Raw genomic sequence first — 19872 nt, 5'->3', positions numbered from 1 at the left:
ATTTCATTATATTAATTTTTATTTATATTTATATATTACATATAATTTAATACAAATGTTCTTTATCTTGTATAAACCTTTTTCGGAAACCAAGTCCGGAGAAGAAGCGTGAGGTTCCAATTGACAATCCTATAGCTTCCTTAGGTCTCATTGCTAGTCAGATTGGTAATGAACCTTTTGCAGTTCCGTGGGATGATACATTTTTTCAAATAAACACTGAACTGCTACTGATGATGTACAACACAGATTTATTAGAATTTGTATCTGGAAATCAGGAGCTGAATATAAATATAATTCAATTTTTTATGATGTAAGTATCTTTACCTATTATTCAATTTACTTTATGTTAAATTATTATTGATTATGCTTTAACTAATAACTTGTAGGTTTTTGCATGGAGTCTGTCTCACTGAGGGGAAGCAAAATGTGTATGGATTCTTAGATCCTGCATATACTAATCCCGTTGGACCAAGGTCATATGAGACTCAAACATACATCACTAACACCCTGAAAAAAGAGGGAAAACAAATTTATTTATGCCCTTATATTGAGTAAGTTTAATTATATGTCATCAATTATTACTATTTCATGTTTTAAATATTTACTAACTCTTTTCATGGATGATATAGGCATCATTGGCAGTTACTTGTCTTATCAATGGTTGATAAGAATGATGTGTGGTTCTGTTCCCTACACAAGAAGATACCCACAAAATTTAAGGATATCATTGATACGTAAGTACAGTATAAACTTAACTTTGTATGTTACTAATTAACCATCTACTAACGAGGTTTTTTGTATTAACCAATTCATGGCGTGGATATAACATCCTAAAAGGTCGATCCAGTTCAAATAATTTGAACTGGATAAAAATAAAGGTTTGTAATTTTTTTCTTTCTCTTATCATTGTTTATCAATATACTAACTTTTACTTTTTATTGAATTATAGTGTAATAAACAACCAGGAAGCTATGAGTGTGGCTATTACATTATGCAATGGATGATTACCATTATAAGACTAGGTGTTAAAACTGGTTGAAAAGAGGTAATAACATGATATTTTAAATCATTTTTATAATTCTTGAGCATATATATATATATATATATATATATATATATATATATATATATCTAAAAACTAATTTATGTCAACTATATTTTGCAATGCCGTTATTCACGGAAGAAATACCAATGAATTCGGAAGTCATGTTATATGTCAGAGATTTTTGGTCCACATATTTCATAAATTTTTATAACTCTACGATAGCTGATCAATAGTGTAGGTTTTATATGTAATTTGATTACTTGTAATGTACATTTTGATTCTCTCAATTTATCTCTATATTTATGTATTTGTCTAGCTGGGAAAATTTTGATCAATATGCAGGTTAATTTATATGGTTTAGGGACAATACAAATTGCACTAAAAAAAACACTATTTACAAGTGCGGTTATTTACCAAAGCCGCATTTGTAAATAAAAAAACATGATTTACGAATGCGGCTATTACCAAAGTCACATTTGTAAACCCTAAACCCCTCACCTCATTCAGAAGAATATACAAATGTGGCTATTTGAAATAACCGCACTTATAAATAGTATTTACAAATGCGGCTATATAGCCGCATTTGTATCTCTCTGATTTACGAATGCGTGCTGATCAAATGCGGGTCTATAGCCGCATTTGTAAATGTAAAATAGTCGCACATGATTAACATTTCTGCGCTAGTGATATATTTTACTCTGTATTATCAGTATCAATTTTAATGAACCTAATTACATGAGGAGTTGTGAACTCACCATCAAGGTATTCTGTAAGGCTACTTTGTCCATTAGTAATTGTTCCCATTGATGACACTACTTTTGTAGTTGAATGCATGGTGTTGACTTCTTTGTTTGCAGTCATGTTTTCAGAAACTGCATAATCTCTTCCTGTAATAACCGATGATTGAGAAGAAACATATTGAATTGATTTGACAGTATTTTGACCTACAAAAAATAATTTCAAATCAGTTATTTGAATTATCTTCAGTACTGTAATAATATAATTAGTACACAATTCATTGTAAGAACATAATGTAATTAACAAACTTAGGAGCTAATTACATTCAATGACATAGTGTGTTAGTTAAACAAAAAAACGAAATGTCATTGTTACAAATGAATTGATTCTATGGTTTAAATTAATTGTTCTTTTACAAAATTCAATTTAGTTGAACAATGATTTTAACTGTAACTGGAATATAGAGAGAGGTAGAGTACCTATTCTTTTGATATTTGTATTGGGCAATTCAAACTGTATATTTTTTCTTTTTCTTGTGGCAGAGTTTGCATCATCAGGATCCAAAACTAAAACAAAAGTAATTAGTAAAAAAAAAAATATATATATATATATATATATATACATAACATACGGTAGTTTGAAGTAAAAAAACAGATAAAATTAAGTTTACCATGGCTTCTCCCAGATAAGGATATTGTTTTCTGACTTTGATGATCAGATTTTGTTGTTCTTCCATTTCTTGCATTTTCAGGATGACAAACTAAACAAAATAAATTAGAAAATAAAGTAAAAAAATTTACACTAAGATTTGTCATTTAAAGCAAAACAAAAAATAAAATCAACTACCACTACTTATCTCAATTAACGGTTCTCTGTTGGGAATGACTTGTTCTGCAAATAACAATAAATTATATTATATAGATATATGTGAATATGAAATAAAATAGCATAAATTCAATTCAAGTTGAAATCCTTATCTGAGTTAATGTTATTCCATTTACAATTTCTGATGCTATAATTAAAAAAAAACTAGATTTATTTGGCGGAGACAGAAAAAAAACATATAAGAATGTTTTCTCATTATTTTCGCTAACAAATAATATTTACGAATTCAAACTACACTGATGTGCATGTTCAGAAAAACAATGAAGAACATATATGACTCAAGAAACGTAAATATAGATGTAGTTGTATTCCATGATTCATTACCGTTTTCCTGAGAATGGAAACCAACTCCATTTGTTGTAGTAAACTTTGGCCTCAGTTCCTCCATAACTTTAGAGAGTTTTGTACTCAGAAATAACTATTTTCAGGTATACAAATCCTATTGTTATAATTACTTAGTGTCTACACTATCTTTCTTATCTTTCTTTTGCCGCCAAAATTTTTGAGAGATTTAGAGGAACATTAGTTCCTTATGTCTCATTACTTTTGCCATAATACATTTAATAAAAATACTTATCTGATTTGTTACTGTGAAAAATATATACATGTCAAAGTAAGAAGTTAATAAATTTTTAAAGGATATAAAGTTAAAAACAAAAATCAATTAAACATTTAATTGAGTATAAGTAATACCTAAAGTCAAATATAATATTTGATTTAATTGATCATTAATAAAAAAAGTTTCAACAGACAACTTCTTTAAAAAGGATATATGGTTTTAATATAACTATATTTAATTGTTGATGTTGTTAAATTAAAAAAGTTACCTTAGACAACTTCTTTAAAAAGGATATATAGTTTTAATATAACTATATTTAATTGTTGATGTTGTTAAATTAAAAAAGTTACCTTTCACCAAGGAATCGAGTTATACTCTTATCCATCATTTGGAAATATAACCTAATTAAAAAATTATAATCACAACAATAAACTGAATTAGCAATTTAGGCCATATAAGTTTTCAATGAAGAGAATGGAATGCATAAATCCAAGTGGATATCCAAAATGGGATCTTAACTTTTTAAATGTGGAAACAAATTTGGTTTTATATTCAAAAGAATGTCTTTCTATTTTAAGCATTGTCATTAATGAAATTCTTATTTGACTTTAGAAAGAAACCACCTGCAAGTAAATATATTTGTCAGGTTGAATACAGAACAGATTTAAAGTGGCAATTATTTGTAAAGAATAACATTAAAGAATGTCTAAGTTAGCGGTCAAAAAGATGAAAGCACAACATTTTAAACATGGATAGAATTATTTTGAGAATCATAGTAAGCAAAAAAATGAAAACTTTATGTATGTTTGTTCTGCACAATTCAAAAAGCGCTCTTCTATTTAACCCAAAAAAGGAACCCTTGCAAGAAATCCTAAAATTTGTCAACGACCCAAAAAAGCTCCCCTTTTCTTACATTGTCGGTTTCAATGTGTTGTAATGCCTAATTCCATGAAAAGATAAATGAACAAACAAAAATCATGGATAAGTAAATTGTTAATAAAATAGGGTTGATTTTTGAATGAAATGCTTTAACCTTGAATCTGTGAACTAAATGCATGTAAAAAATAGAACTTTCATTAAAATTTGTATGCATAATCAACAAACAAAGAAATTTACTTTCACTTTAGAAACCATGCATTTATCATTATTATTTTACGTAAAATACTTTTGAAATTGATTTTATTTTAATTTGAAAATTTGGAAATTTTATTCAGTTTGACTTTGATGATTAATTTTTTTACTTTTTAAAGTGTCTGTAATATTATTTTAATTTTGGCAAATAAATTTACAAAGTAATTTTTTCAAATAATTCGAAATTTCGGAAAATACTTGATGGTATATAAAATTTCATAGATAAAAAAATTAACCTAAAATTTCATAGACAATTTACTATATTTAATTAACATTATTATAATTATAATTATAATAATTAATATAAATTACAAATTGTTAATAAAGACAAATTTACTTCAAATGTAAATAATTCAAAATAAATATTAAATATAGTAGATAAACATTAAAGAATTCATGAGCAAATTACATTAGTTTACATTGTAAATAGTACAGGTATTATAAAAGAAAAAGAGGAACTAATTAATTGTCCCCAAAACATTTAAATTACAATTACAATGATGGTCATTCCAAAGTTTTTGAGATTCCAATAAAAATAATATAGGTAAATTTGATTGTTGGCCACTAACTTCATCATGTAAGTACATCTCCAAAAAGATCTTGGACTAATATATGCAATTAAAAAAAATTATGTAAAAAGTATAATTAATTATATTATAGAAACACATTTAAACTAAATCGTATAAAAGAATATGTTTGTTCCTTAACAGAACATATTTTAGGTAAAAAGCATATTGAATTATGCGACCACCTTCTTTGCTAGAAATTGAAATCAAATATATGAAATATATAATGACAAAGGATGAAATATTAATAAAAACATATAGTGCTCATACAAACAAAAGAAATTTAAAAGTTCATATAACAGAAGTCTAATTGTATGCCAAAACACGTGAAAAAAAATCAAAATGTAATACATTACTGAGTGATTAATAATGAACAATATAATAACAAACACTATTGCAGAATATATTAAAACCTATTGAATACCAGATAAAAAATAATGAAAAATAAAGAAAGATTTCTGAGTTTAATGTACTGGCAAGTGTTATAGTGTTAAGCATATGTAACAATGCTAACACATTATAAACACGCCTGATAATGAATGAAAGTTTGAAGTAAAGCCTAGAAAAAATAAAAGCAAATATATTCAGATAAACATTAAACATAATAACAATAAAATAAACATAAACATTAATAATAATAAACTATTCTGGTTTCCAACAAAGGGAAACTTAAGTAAACCACAAAAAATAAACTTTTTTCTTCTTTCAAAACAATAGAAAGGATTATCCAAAAAACATTAAGAAATCTAATTATAGAGTTTGGCCTGTCTTTTATAGTTACTTTTCATTAGTAGCAGAACCCTGATATAAGAAGAATGCATCATCATATGACATTCAAATATAATTTTGTCGTCTTCACGGAAGGAATGAAGACTATAAAAAATTTTCCAGCCACTCCCAAGCTTGATGCTTGTGGAAGGAAACCTTCCTCTTAACACTTTGCATTGAACATCATGTAGCAGTCCATGTAGCGTAACATTTCTGAATATCGTTTTCAAAAGATATTCCGCAAATGCACCGCGGAGATCCTTCAACAAAATAAGAGTAAGTATTGAAGAAAAATAATAGAATATAAACCAAAGCATTTAAAAGAAAAAGGATTCTTAAAGTTACCAGATAATTTCTTTTGATATGAAAAGAAGACAACGTAATGTCAAAATGTTCAAAGGGACCCTTGGTCAGCGGTTCACTTCCTTGAACTTCCTTCAAATAACGATTAACACCAATTTCACAGATCCCTCCCATAAAAACAGTTATTTTGAAACAACTTTGACTGCCGTAACGGAAGAGTATAAAGTGGTCACCTTTAAAGCCATAAATGGAACTCAAAGTCAACCATCCATCCAAAATTTGGGGAGACAATACATCTTGGTTATAATATATTGTATGGACGTTCCCTGCACTGTCTGCGAGGGTCCACTCCTTAGAAAGTTCTCCTTGAAACTCAACAGCGAAGGCACGATCAACATAACCATTCTATACATTGTGAAAAATAAAAGAAGTAAACCAAATGCATTGATGAAAAAAGTAGGTATTGAAGAAAAATAAAATAAACTATATACTTGCCCGCGAATGTACATTGAACAAAAAAGACCTCGTGTATCAAGTTCATGAATTTCTTGAGCAGAATAAGCCATCTAAGTTAATAATAAACAATGGAGATTGAATGAATTAGGAAACGGTAATATAGAAACGTAGATAGAAGAAAAGAGTAGGATTCTGAGTAATGAAAAGGCAAGTTTCTTACGTATTTATAGCCAAATATGAGTCGTCACCCTTTCATATTCATTGTCTCAAACAACATGTCGTTTCAGTTCAAGAAAATCAATACATAATTAATAATTAATAATGAATAGTAAGAGTAAATAAAAAAAATTATTATTTAAATATTTATAAATAATAAAATAGTCAATCATGAATAGAAGATAAGATAAGTATGTTAACTGTAATTATTGCTACACCATTGTATTTGATGACCTTTCAATTTTCCACTGCATTATACAACAGAATACTTGTCTTTCAAGTATCTTATTAAACAATAATGAAATAATAATTATTACAATTTTCTAATTTTTATAACAAATGATAATAATATTAGTAAATAATATAATTTTATTTACTAATAATTAGTATTTATATGAAAATAATAATATATCTATATAATTTTTAATCTAATAATTTAATAGTAAAATGAATAGACTTATAATATTTACCTACTTTATGTATATATTGAAATGATTACTTGCTGCCATATATAAGAGAAATACCTAGGAAGACTAAAAGTCTACATTGAGAGGAGTGTATAAGGGATAGAGAACGGCCACAGTTCTGACATCTATTTAATGCACATTATTAATTAAAAATAAATTAGTTTGCACAAAAAGGTGAGTACAATCAGAAATATAAAATAAGGATTAAAAACAGTAAAATCATTATGACTTATCCCAAAAAAAAATGATTAAAAACACATATCAAACATAAATGTGAAAAATAATTGAATGGGAACAATAATTTTGAACTATGTATAAATAAATAACTGTTGTAAGTCAATATACATACCTGTAATAATACCTCCTCTGAAAGCAAAATATTATTGTAATAATCTTAAAAAGAAATGGAAGAACAGATAAGATATAGAATTTGATAAGTAATATCTTGAATAATTATAACATTATAACATAATTGACAAACCTATAAGATTATCTGCTTAACATTCTTCCAAAAAATAAGCCATTATATTAATTACACACAAACTAAGTGAAATTCTTAAGTAGAAGGCAAAATTAACTATAAAGTAATTACGTACCTTAAAGATAAGGTACAATGATGAAATAAACAATATTAAATAAACAGACTTTAAAAGTAATTGTACTGATAAATCATAAAATGTTGTGAATAGAAATTAGAAAGAGTTAACAAAATTACAAATACAAACTAAAAATGTCCAAGAGTGACAGAAATACATCAAAATTCATCTTTCATAGTACTCCCTTTTCAAGCTGAAATGGTTATCCGAATTAATGGTATTCCATTTGGAATGACATGTAGTGGAAATAACAACAGAAGTACAATTTTTGATGTTATAATTAAAAAAAGTTGGATTTATTTGGGGAAAACAAAACAAAAACATATAAGAATGTTTCAAGTATTTTGTATCATAAACTGTTTGTTCATTATTGTGGCTAACAAATAATATTTACGAATAAGAACTACATTGATGTGCATGTTCAGAAAGCTAATGAAGAACCATAAATATAAATGTAGTTGAATTTCCTGATACACTACCGTTTTCATGAGAATGAGAACCAAATTCGTTTCTTGCAGTAACCTTTGGCATCACTTCCTCCATAACTTCAGAGAGTATTGTACTCAGAACAAACTATTTTCGGGCATACAAATCCTATATTGTTATAATTATTAAAAAAAGGTACCTTTCACCAGGGAAACCAGTTGTATTCTTGTCCATCATTTCCAAATATAACCTAATTATAAAATAATAAGAAGAAAAAGAAATTGAATTAGCAATTTAGGCAGTATAAGTTTTAAATGATGAGAATGCAATGCGTGAATAGAAGTCGATATCCAAAATGGGAACTTAACTTTTAAATTGTGCCAACAAATTTGCTTTTGTATTGAAAAGAATGTTTTTCTATTTTAAGCATTGCCATTAATGAAATTCTTGTTTGACTTTAGAAAGAAACCACCTGCAATTAAATATAGTAAAGAGGCAATTATTTGTAAAGAATAACCTTAAAGAATGTCCAAGTTAGTTGTCAAAAAGATGAAACCACAACATTTTAAACATGGATACATTATTTTGAGAATTGTAGTAAGCAAAAAAATGAAAACTTTACGCATGTTTGTTCTGTACAATTTAAAAATAGTTTTTCTATTTAACCAAAAAAAGGAAGTCGTGCAAGAAACCCTAAAATTTGTCAACGATCCACAAAAAGCTCACCTTTTACTTACATTGTCGGTTTCCATAAATGTGCATTCATTGTCTGTAATGACTAATTCCAGAAAAGAGATATGAACAAACAAAAATCATTGATAAGTAAATCGTAAATAAAATATAGAAGATTTTTTTAATAAAATGCTTTAACTTGAAATCTGTGAACTAAATGCATGTAAAAAACATAACTTTAATTATGATTTATGGGCATAATCAACAAAGAAGGAAAATTACTTGGATGCCTCTAAAGTAGGTATGAATACTAAATTTCTTATTCTCATGTGAAAATAAAAAGAGAAATAGAGTTCTTATGTTCTAGAGCTCAAGAATAAAGAAATAAGAAAGTACATATGAAAAAAACAAAACCCACCAAATTCTGCTAAAATGGAGAAAGAAAGTAAAGCAATCAGAAGAAAATGATGAAAGCACATATGTTTGCAACTAAGGGTCTTTCTCTGTTGGAAAAAAACATAACTTTGCATTGAATAATGACATTCGAAGAGATGAAAAGTGAACAATGAATTGGGAAGTAGGCTTAGAAGACCTACCCTCAGTTTATTTAGTGTTTTCAGAGAGTTCCAGAGTTCCGAGGTCTTAACTTTTTTTTATTATTCTTATTTTAAGTGAAATAAGTTAGAGATTAATTTTATTTTAATTTGTAAATTTGAAAATTATATTAATTTTGATTTGATGTTGATGGTTAGTTTTGATAATTTTTAGAGTGTATGTAATATTATTATAATTTTTAAAAATAAATTTAAAAACTAATTTCTTCATCTAATTCAAATTCAAATTTCAGACAATAATTTGATGGTATATAAAATTTTATAAATAGTAGATAAAAATCAAGATTTAAACCATAACATTTCATACACAATTTACTATATTTAATAATCATAATAACAATTAAAATTAAGATAAATTAGAAATGATTGATAAAGACAATTTGACTTCAAATGTGAATATTCAAATTCAAATTAAATATAGTACATAAACATTAAACAATTGATGATTAGACTACATTAGCTTACAATGTAAAGAGTACAAGAATTATAAAAGAAAAAAAGGAACTAATTAATTATCCCCATATAACATTTACATTACAGTAATTTCCTAATTTGAGATTCCAATAAAAATGATATATGTAAATTGGATTGTTGCCACAAACTTCACCATGTAGGTACATCTTCAATTAAAAGATCTTGCATTACTTTCTGCAAGTAAAAAAAAATATGTAAAAAGTATAATTAATGACATAATAGAAATAGAAATAGAAATACATTTAAAGTAAAACTGATAAAAGGGAAATGTGTGTTTCTTAACAAAAACATGTTTTAGGTGAAAAATATATTAAATTATGCAACCACCTTCTTTGATATAAATTGAAATCAAATATATGAAATATATAATGACAAAATATTAATACAATGAGATAGTGTTTATAGATAGAAAAATAAATTTAAAAAACCATATAACAGAAGTCAAAATGTATGCGCAGACAGTTCAAAACAATTAAAGGAATTAATACATCACTGAATCATTAATAATGAACAATATAATAACAATCACCATTCCATAATATATTAAAAAAATGAATAACATGTAAAAAAATAATGAAAGTTTTATGAGTTTAATGTACTGGCAACTATTTTAGTGTTAAGCATATGTAACAATGCTAACACATTATACACCAGCCTGATAATGAATGAAAGTTTAAAGTAAAGAATAAAACAAATAAAATGAAACAAATAAGATAAACCTTAAACATAATAACATTCAAATAAACATAAACATTAATAACAATAAATTGTTCTGGTTTCCAACAATGATAAACCTTAAAATCAATTGGGAAAGATAAAAAGTAAAAATGTTAACTAAACAACAAAAAGTAAATAGTTCTTATCCTTTCAAAACAACAGAAAGGAGTATCCCAAAACATTAACAAATCTAATTATAGAGTGTGGCCTGTCTTGTGTAGTGACATTTCATGAGTAGCAGAACCCTAATATCAGAAAGAGTCATCATCATATGACATTCAAATATAATTTTGTCATCTTTACGAAAGGAATGAAGACTATAAAAAAATTTCCAGCTCATGCCAAGCTTGATGTTTGTGGAAGGAAACCTTCCTCTTAGGACTTTGCATTTAACATCGTGTAGTGGTTCATGTAGCGTAACGTATTTGAATCTCGTTTGGCGAAGATATTCCGCAAATCCACCACGCAAATCCCTCAACAACATGAGAGTCAGTATTGAAGAAAAGCAATACAATATAAAACAAAACATTTAAAATAAAATATTCTTAAACTAACCAGATAATTTATTTTGATCTGAAAAGAAGACAACTCCATGTAAAAATGTTCAAAGGGACCCTTGGTCAGCAGTTCCCTCCCTTTAACTTCCTTCAAATAAGTTTTAACACAATCTTCACCGACATCACCCATAAAAACAGTTATGTGGAAACAACTTACACCGCCATAACGGAAGACTATGGAGTGGTCGCCTTTAAAGCCATAAAAAGAACTCAAAGTCGACCATCCATCCAAAATTTGGGGAGACAGTATATCTTGGTTATAATATACTTTATGGACGTTCCCTGCACTATCTGCGAGAGTCCACTCCTTAGCAAGTTCTCCTTGAAACTCAGCAGCGAATGCACGATCAACATAACCATTCTATCCATTATGAAAAATAAAAGTCAATAAAAATGCATTGATGAAAAAAGTAGGTATTGAAGAAAAAAAATGAACTTCTTACTTCCCCGCGGATGTACATTGATGAAAAAAGACCTCGTGTATAAAGTTTCAGAATTTCTTCAGCACTAAAATCCATCAAAGTGAATAATGGATAATGGACAATGAAGGAAGTAGGGAATAGTAATATAGGAACATAGAAAGAACAAAAGAGTAGGATTCTGAGTGAACAAAAGCCAAGTGTCTGATGTATTTATAGCCAAATATCAGTGCTGACCCTTTGATATTCATTGTCTCAAACAACATAACCTTTTAGTTCAAATACAATATTCAATAATAAGGGGAGGAATAGAGAATTAATAATTAATAATGAATAATAATACCAAATAATAATAAAAAATTGATTATTTAGAAATGAAAAAATAATAAAATACTCAATCATGAATAGAAGATAAAAAAGCTTACCTGTAATTAATTGTACTCCATTCTATTTTATGACCTTTCAATTTTCCACTGCCTTATACAACAGGAATTTTTGCGTTCAAGTATCTTATTAAAAAATAATTAAATGATTAGTACAATTAATAATAATAATTAATAATTAAGAATTTAATAATAAAACAAAAAGACTTATAATTTTTACCTACTTTATCTATATATATTACATATATTACACTATATATATTATATATGTTATATATATTATATATTATAATATTATATATTACATTGAAATATTACTTGCTGCCATATCTAAGAGAAATACCTAGGAAGATTAAAGGACGACATTGAAAAGAGTGTATAACGGATAGAGAACGACCACAATTCTAACAGCTATTTAATGCACCTTATTAATTAAAAATAAGTTAGTTTAAACAAATTTAGTTGAGTACAATGAGAAATATATTATATGGATTTAAAAACCTAAAATGATATGACTTCTCTCCAAAAAAAAATTAAAAACACATATATAAAAAATTGTTTTAAAGAAATATACATACATGTAATAATACATCCTCTGAAAACAAAATATTATTGTAATAAGCTTAAAAAAATGGAAGAACATATATGCTATAGAAGTTGATAAGTAATATCTGGAATAATTATAACATTATAACATAATTCACAAACCTGTAAGTTTTGTGCCCAACATTTTTCCCAAAAATAAGCCATTATATTAATTACACAAAAACTATGTAACATTCTTAAGTAGAAGGCCAAAATTAACTATAACATAATTACGTACCAGAAGGATAACGTCCAATGATGAAATCAACAATATTAAATAAACAGACTAAAAATGTATTGATACATCATAAAATATTGTGAATAGAAATTAAAAAGAGTCAACAAAATTACAAATACAAACTAAAAATGTCTATCAGTGACAGAAATACATCAAAAATCATCATTCATCAAACTCCCTTTTCGATCTTGATATTTTTCCTTAATACCCTTAATGGAACATCATCATCGGTTGTGTGTGATGGTGAAGCAAAATCTCTTTTAAGTTTTGGAGGAACCACTTCAGCACTTAACTGACTGTCACTCGCTAAGTCAACAGTTTCAGAATGCAATTCAACAACTTTATTGGCAAATTTTTTAAACAAATCCTGCAACATCAAGTACAAATATTAGTAAGATTTAGTTTTTTAACTAATTATTTAAATATAAAATACCTGAGGAACTTCTACAAAGGAATCGTCTTGTTCGACATCTTTAATACTGCACAGTCTTTTCTTCTGAGTATGAAGTTCCTTGACAACATAAAAATTAAATTAAAAGATATAAATAATTAATTTACAATAAAATGCAACACAAAATATAATAAAATAAAATAAAAATACATACCACATTTTCAGAACCACCATTAAAAAATATTTGGATAATACTGTCATCAGTACAATTTTTTTTGACACAGAATGATTGGTCAAACCTGTTAGATTGATCTTTAACACAACCAACTTTAAACAACACAATTTTTTCTATCAAAAGACCAAATTCTTTGGGTAGTACACCAGAGTCAGAGTTCTAGAAATTAAAAAAAAAAATATTAGTATATTAATTTATACAATAACATTTTCATATATGCATCAATAGACATATGCATTATTGGAAAATTACCTTGTCATTACTTTCAAATAATTAGGCACAAAATTTATTGATCAGTGTAGTTGCATCTCTGTCAAAAAGAACAAAAGTGGTGGAGTCTGTTTCATCCATTACTCGCACCTTCAGCTTATACTTGAAATATAAAATATAAAGAAAAGGTTAAGAAATAAAATATAATAGATTTTACTAATATAGAAAGTAATGAAAAACAAAAATTATGGTGTTTACAAAGAATACCTTGGTTGCACTTTCATAACATGCTTATTACATTTTTCACAAAAAAAACATCTTCGAATCTGGGTAAACGGCTTTATTGCATAAGCAAGTCGTGTACCACCATTCATCATTAGCTACAATATGTTTTATAGTAGCTAAAACAACAAAAGTGCTTTCCTGAAAACAAAAACAGGTTCTGCAGTTAAGCATACATAATTGATTTAATTAAATTTTGCTAAAAATATATAATTATACCTCCTTGCAATCTTTCAGGCCTTGAATAGTGTTTCTTAGAATGAAGTGGATAAATTCATCATCAACATTCTGTTTTCCAGAATCACACAACTGACTTAGTCCTTGAGTAGGAGAATCTATATTTTCCATCATCCTACAAATGTTAAATTTGTAGTTAGAACGTGTCATAATTTTCAAGTACTCGATGACAAAAGTACGTATTGAAGTAACATTTTCTTAAGTTCGTTAGCCTCTTTAGACTGTAAGTTATATTTTAATTTCGTACAATCCAAGCATTTTTGTAGACAAACCTTGTCTACAATCAAAATAAAATACATTAGGTTATAAGTACATAAATTTAAGTAGAATAATAAAAAAATAAGTTACAGTTTCATGAGTAAACATACCCTGGAAAATCTTGACTTTAGCAAACTGCACACTGATGACCACATTTTGCAACTCTCCAGATGACAAAAATGCGTTGAGCTCATCAACGTAATTGCCAATAATGTACAATCCATGCGCAAGCTGTTGTAAATAAAATTTGAATTGTTTAAAACAAATTTTTGAATGGTTGAACTACAAAATTTTAGCTGACCCATCAGCTTCAATAGAAATCACATTTAACTTAGTTGATGAGCCTGTTCTATTAATATCCCTCTCAGTGCCTACACCAGTCAGTAAACCAATAACATCTGGAAGAAGAAAATTATGTAAGCACATATGGAAACAAATATGTTGAACCAAAACCATTATAAGTAAACTTACCAACTAAATAATCAGTATCAAAACCAGGGGCTCTTATCACAGACATTGGGGTGTACTGAGGTATTGCACATGATACCAGATCATTACCTACACAGGTTACCTTAGTTCCAAACTGGAAATTAATCTTGTACTTGTGACGGGTTGTTCTATAAGATCCTGAATTAGTTGCCACACTAAAGAAATTGAAGGAATAAACCTTATCCTCAAAAATATGATTTTGAAATTTATAAATTAGTGTTTTTCTAACAAAAACATGAATTCTATCACCCTGGAAAAGAAGAATCAAAATTAACCATGATTAGAATAATTGATATTAATATTTAGTACAAAACAATAAGAAAGGAAATGATAAAATAGTTCACCTCTTTATCTTGAATCACCATTTCCATTGAGAATGGAAACTTGCTTTTCTTGAAGTCCGACACAAACCACAATCGAATTACTCTTGCTATCAGAATCCAATTTTCATTCTCTGGATTGATATCTTTGATTGAATTTGTATTTTGTCTTAACAAAGACATTGTAAGATATTACTTTTAAGTAAAAGGAAAGTGCATACTGCAAATGCTGATGCTAAATGAGATTCCAAATAACATACCACGCATCTATTTATATAGAAGAATTGGTGCTTATTTATTTTGAAAAAGTAAAAAATAATTAAAATCTAGATTTCAAAATGAGTACGAATAGTAAGAAAAACAATGACTATTGTGACATAAAGAAGTACTAAATAAAGAAAATCATTAACAATAAATGATGATTGATTTATACAATGTTTCATGAAAAGGAAAAGATTTTTGAAAGAATCAAACCATAAAATGGTCTAATACATACGGTAACGTTAACATTGTCATAAAATTCTTAACTTTTAGATCCTGGAAACAAAATTGCTTTTTCACTCCAAAGAACATCATTCTACTTTAAGCATTAACATTAATGAAAATGTTGTTTGACTTTAGAAAGAGAAAAATGTTGCGAAGAGACTTTCACAGACATCTATCTATAAAAAATGATGTTATACAAACTGACGTACATGCAATATATAAAAGAGATGAAAACCAAAGTTCAAAAATTGGTTAATTTACAAAAAGATATTCCAAAAATATAAACTTGACATGCGTTTTTTTGCAAATTTGCAAAAGACCGTTTCTGCTTTACAAAAAAAAGGAATCCTTGCTTTGAAAACCTATCTATAAAACCCAGATTGAAAGCTTACAAACTTGATACTAAGAAGATTAAGGAATGTAAGTTTCATGAAAAAAGGTAAAATGTCATAAATCTATACATAATCGTACAAAAGAACGAAAAAATCATACCTGGGGATTCATATATCGTGCAATCAGTTTCACAAACATGGAAAAAAAGGGAAACCTATGAAAAGGTTTAACACAGTTTGGGAAAAAATCACTATGCTAAGCAAAACATTCACAGTCAAACTTCCAACAAAAGATAATGTGGGGGGAAATGTCGAAGTTCTTACCAATTTCATTTCATGATACAGTATTGCTTTCCCATGCATACAAAAGAACGAAAAAATCGTACCTTGGGGTTGATATACCGTGGATTCAAATTCACAGACGTGGAAAAAAAGGAAAACCTATGAAAGTAGCGGTGGTTGGGGCAGAGCAAATGTGTTGAACAAATAACACAAAATGGAAGAGAGGCGGTGAGTTTAGGTGTAAGTTTAGATAGAGTACAAATTGGCAGATGTGACAGAGTAAGGACTCTGCAACAATAGTCAAATCCCTAAGAAGGCAGGAAAGTAAATGCATCTTTTAAGAAAAGCCTTGTATCAGCTGGAATAAAAAGAATTTCTTTAATATTTAGGAAAGATTTTTTGAATTTTTTAAAATGTATAAAATGTAAGTTTAGAAATTTGATAAATAATAAATTTTAAAATATTATAAAATAATTTATTATAAAATAATTTAAAAATGAAAAAAACATGCCCTTTGTGAAGAATGAAAAAAACCCTCCACCCTCTTCCCCATTCACTCCCCCACTCTCAAAACCATGGAAACAAACAGAAAAAACACTCCCTCCCTCCTCCCTCCTCCCTCCTCCCTCCTCCCTCCTCAAACTTGATTGTTGATGGACTTTTAGACAAAATTGATTTGACATTAACTTTACAGGCCTAATCCTTCATTTGTTTAAATAGCATTACAATTACATTATAATTTTTTTGTATTTGAATTCATTTTCAAGTTTAATATTTTCATTAATTTAAAAAATGGATTCTTGTTATTTTCAATGTTGATAAATAATTATTTTATACTATTAAACATTTTTCAATTTGTCTTATTTTTCAATCTTTTCTATTTGAATTCATTTTCAAGTTTAATATTCTTTATGTTGATATTATTTGATATTATTATATTATTATACTTCAATTTTCACTATTTTAAATATTAAAAAAATGGAATCTTGCCATTTTTAAAATTGATAAATTATTATTTTATGCTTTTCAAATTTTGCAATTTGTATTTTTTTAAATAAAGTACAAAAAAAATCTTTTGTATTTGAATTCATTTTCAATATTAATATTAATATCTTAATATTCTTATACTTAATTTTACATTATTTCAAAAAATGAATCCTTGCTATTTTCAAAGTTCTTAGAAAAAATATTTTCAATTTGTATTATTTTTAAGTAAAGAAATGATAAAATCTATACATATTTTAGAAATGAAAAATATAGCTCTGAATTATTTGATTTAAACATGTAATTTATAATATTTGACTCTTACGCGTTCTGATGAAAAAATTTGGGAATATTGTACATTTGTTTTAAAGATGACATGTGTTTAAACTGTTTCAGATAATGAATGAATAATCTAAGACGTTATCTATGCATACTGTAGGGAACGAAATACAACGAAAAATAAAGTAAATTAACAAAAATTAAGTAATAGTTAACAAATAACAACCAAAATTAAATATTTGTCTTTGTTTAAAAACAACGACGGGAAAGGATTAGCCTAAAAGCATAACAAAAAACTTAAAGACTTGTTAACATAAAAAAATTGTCCTCAAAACTTGTCATCAAAAGCAAAACCCTGATATGAGAAGATGGGTTCCTGCTATCGCATTCAAAGATAATTTTCTGACCTGGACGAAAAGAATGACGACGACAAAAATTCTTCCAACCGCTACCAATTTTGATGGTTCTATAAGGAAACCTTCCTTTTAAAACCTTGCATTCAACATCCTTCAATAGAAATGGTATAGAAATGGTATAAAAGTATAAAGTTAAGAAAATACACACAAAAAATACATACTTCACCGCGGATGTTCATTGAACAAAACAGACCTCATGTGTCAAGTTTAACAATTTCTTCAGCAGTGGGCGCCATGGCAATGAATAATAGAACAACAGAAGTAAGGAAGTGGGAAAGAAAGTAGGACTCTGAATAATAAATGAATGTGTTTAAATCAGGGTTTAAAGAATAGAAAAAGGCTACAGTATATAATATAATATATAATGATTACTTGCTGCAATAAATTTGGAAAGAAGAAATAATGATCTTGAAAGTAGTGTATAAAGCAGAGTACTGTCACAATATATGGGAAAAGCAAAACGGGCACAATATAAAATAATATATAAAAATTAAAAAATTCTCATAATCCTAATACTTTAATGTTCTCATACTGATTACTTGTTGCAACAAATATCTAAAAAATCAGCATTGAAAAAATAAATTAATATGCTGAAGGCAATGTATAAAGAAAAGAGAACTATCCACAATATAATTAATAATAATACTACTATATGATAATGATTATTTGACAAAGAATAAAGAATACAAAACAGGCTCAATATAAAATAATATATAAAAATTTTAAATTTCTCATAATCTCAATTCTTTAATGTTCTCATAATGATTACTTACAGCAAGAAATATATAAAAAAATCGAATTGAAAAAATAAATTAATATGTTGAAGGCAGTGTATAAAGAGTACAGAACATCCACAATATAATTATTAATAATAATAATAATACATGATAATGATTACTTGCTGAAGTAAATATCTGAGAAATCTGGAAGAGAAGAAGAAATGAAGATGTTGTAAATGTCTAAGAAAAACTCCTATCTAAGAAACCTTCATATCAACAAAACTGAAAAAATAATAAGAAACAGATTACAAAGACTATGGAAGTAGTTGAATGCATCAAGTAAGCAAAAAAGAAATTCACATCCCATAAGCATGTAACACTCTTACCATAATCAATATCAACATCAATATGAAAGAGAACAAAATCAGAATGAACATTAATATGAATTAAATGAACAATGGAATCAGAATAGCAGGAAACAAACCTAGAAAATTTGAACCGAGAAGCCTAGAAACAAATAAACAAAAAATGCCTTGGCATAAATATTAGAGTTTACCAAAAAATGTTGATGAACATCAATATGAAAGAGGACAAAATCAAAATGAAAATAGTATGCAATAAACAATTAAATGGGATGAACATGAATATCAAATGCATCCAAAGAGGAGGTAAAAACTCAGTACCTTTTACGATTAAACCCTCGAAAACCCTAGAATGCAAAAAAGGACAAAAATCTTCAATCGGTGCTGAATATAACCGTAAAAAGGAGATATCTTTTAATGAACCATGGAATCAGAAGAGGACGCAACAAACAATTATCAAATGCATCCAAAGAAAAGGTAAAAACTCAGTACCTTTTACAATTAAACCCTCGAAAACCCTAGAATGCAAAAAAGGACAAAAATCTTCAATCGGTGACTGAATATAACCGTAAAAAGGAGATATTTTTTAATGAACCATGGAATAAGAAGAGGAAGCAACAAACAATTATCAAATGCATCCAAAAGAGGAGGTCAAAATCATTACCTTTTATGTGCTCTGTTAATCTTGACGTTTTCAACCATAAAACCATATATTGAAAAAACAACAACGCCATTAACAATGAAACCCTCGAAAACCCTAGAATGCAAAAAAGAA

The 19872-nt window shown here is 27.3% G+C and overlaps 1 protein-coding gene across 1 annotated transcript; it reads right to left on the bottom strand.

Annotated features, from left to right (window-relative positions):
• Positions 1-12984: 12984 nt before the first annotated feature.
• On the bottom strand, positions 12985-15420 carry LOC137834079 (uncharacterized). Its single transcript, XM_068642145.2, has 9 exons — positions 15262-15420; positions 14900-15167; positions 14753-14826; positions 14519-14659; positions 14443-14447; positions 14153-14285; positions 13421-13600; positions 13249-13326; positions 12985-13182 (listed from the first exon to the last, which is right to left on the bottom strand). The coding sequence occupies exons 1-9, from the start codon at positions 15418-15420 to the stop codon at positions 12985-12987; spliced, it is 1236 nt and encodes a 411-aa protein (XP_068498246.2).
• Between the last annotated feature and the right edge of the window lie 4452 nt (positions 15421-19872).

Source organism: Phaseolus vulgaris, chromosome 5, assembly GCF_051622355.1.
Source record: "Phaseolus vulgaris cultivar YP4 chromosome 5, ASM5162235v1, whole genome shotgun sequence".
NCBI classification, from domain to species: domain Eukaryota; kingdom Viridiplantae; phylum Streptophyta; class Magnoliopsida; order Fabales; family Fabaceae; genus Phaseolus; species Phaseolus vulgaris.
Note: the sequence above shows the minus strand (reverse complement) of the source record. Positions and strands in the feature narration are given on the sequence as shown.